Source organism: Alexandromys fortis, unplaced genomic scaffold, assembly GCF_014885135.2.
Source record: "Alexandromys fortis isolate MF-2015 unplaced genomic scaffold, M_Fortis_MF-2015_v1.1 scaffold_440, whole genome shotgun sequence".
Lineage (NCBI taxonomy): Eukaryota > Metazoa > Chordata > Mammalia > Rodentia > Cricetidae > Alexandromys > Alexandromys fortis.
In genome coordinates this window covers 162,391-164,290 of record NW_026068344.1, presented here as the reverse complement: position 1 = coordinate 164,290, position 1,900 = coordinate 162,391, and the positions used below count along the sequence as shown (strand labels likewise).

At 41.2% G+C, this 1,900-nt stretch overlaps 1 gene segment (V, D, J or C); it reads right to left on the bottom strand.

The window, feature by feature from the left end:
- Nucleotides 1-1,405: 1,405 nt before the first annotated feature.
- LOC126495315 (immunoglobulin kappa chain variable 12-41-like) lies at nt 1,406-1,900 on the bottom strand. The segment is given in 2 exon segments: nt 1,406-1,737; nt 1,855-1,900. Coding segments are annotated over 2 exon segments (378 nt in total).

Sequence of the window (1,900 nt, the reverse complement as noted above, 5' to 3'; positions counted from 1 at the left end):
TAATGTTTTCTTGGACCAATGAGTCTATTTCCTTTAAAGTATCTTCAGAGATTCTTTCTTCTATCTCTTGTATTCTGTTGGTTATACTTGTCTCTGTAGTTCCTGTTTGTTTACCCAAATTTTCCATATTCAGAATTCCCTCAATTGTGTTTTCCTTATTATCTGTATTTTAGTCTTTAAGTCTTGAATTGTTTCTTTCACCTGTTTGATTGCTTTTTATTGGTTTCCTTGAGTTTCATTGAGGGATTTATTAATTTCTTCCATTATTTTATTTGTCTTCTATTCCATTTTGTTAAGGGAGTTTTTCACTTCCTCTTTAAAGGTCTCCATCATTTTCATAAAGTTATATTTAAAGTCATTTTATTCTACTTCTTCTAGTTTAGGATGATCAAGTCTTCCAGATGTGTGACCACTGTGTTCTGTTGTTGCTATGTTGCTTTTTAGGTTGTTGGAGGAATTCTTACATTGGTACCTACCCATCTCTTCCTTTAAATGAGAACAAAAGTGTCTTTGCATTTTAATCCAATCCTTACAGTGGCTGTTTGGGTGTTTGGGAGTTTTTCTTGGTTTGCTTTGTACTGATAATGTCTGTCTCAGAAAGCCTCTGAGGTCTCTATACACCTGCCCTCTTGTTCTTCTCTCCTGCTTTGCTCACTTGGTGCTTTCTCTTAATCCCCTCAGTGTTATAGCAAGCTCTTGGCCCCTCAGTATTGTAGCTAGTTCTCAGCTCTTAGTTGGGGTGTGGTTAGAAGCTTGGGGATCCAGTGAATGGGTTAGATTTTGGGGGAGCTTAGCTGCAGGAAATTCCCTGCTGGCTGGCTAGAAAAGTCTTGGGAGTTGGGTAAGGGCTCCTGGGTTTTGTTCCACTGGGGAGGTACTAGAGAGTGGGGCATCCAGCCCCATGGCTTTTTCACTCACCTCTGAAGTCCTCTCAGTCTTGGAACAAGCTGTATTTCAGAGTTCTTCAGAGATTGCAGGAGAGTAGATGAGTTTGTGTGTAAGGTGTAGTTGGTAGTTTGACTGGTATCTGGATGGGTTGGGGGAGAGATTAGCAGCAGGAAACTCCCTGCTGGCTGGCTATAAAAGCCAAGGGAGTTGGAGGAGGGGTGGGTTTTTGTCCTGCTTGGGAGGTCCTAGAGAGTAGGGCATCCCTCCATGTCACTCAACTCTGGGTCCCTTCTGTATTGGATCAAGCTATGTTTCAGAGTTCCACTGATATTGCTGAATGCTTGTGTTTTTAATGCTTGTCTTTGAAAAGAAAATAGATTTACAGCATAAAATTTCTCTGATCTCTGTTCAAAAACATCACATTGACTTTTATATCTCAGCAAAGAAAAAGAGTCCTAGCAGCTGAAAATCACAGAAGGAGCAACTTACACAGCTTTGGACTCTCACTTCTGCTTTCCTACGTAGTTAATGTCATGGCTTTTATCACTGTGGGAGACGCATATCTGAATTGTAGACAGTAATAAGTTGCAACGTCTTCTGCATGCAGGCCACCGATCTTGAGAGAATACTGTGTGAAAAATCCACTGCCACTGAACCTTGATGGTACCTCATCAGCCAAAATGTTTGCAGCATAGATCAGGAGTTTGGGAGATTTCCCTGGTTTCTGCTGATACCATGCTAAAGCATTGTATATGTTCTGACTTGCCTGGCATGTGATAGTGACACTGTCTCCCAGAGATGCAGACAGGGATGCTGGAGACTGGGTCATCTGGATTTCACATCTGGCACCTGAGGACGGAAAATTAAAAACAAATTTTCACACAATTAATTACATTAAGAGAACTTTCCTTGAGACCATGACCAAGCATACTAAACGGTATACATTTCCAATGATGTCTTTCTTACCTGTAAGCCAGATCAGCAAGCCCAGGAGATGAGTGACTGACCTCAT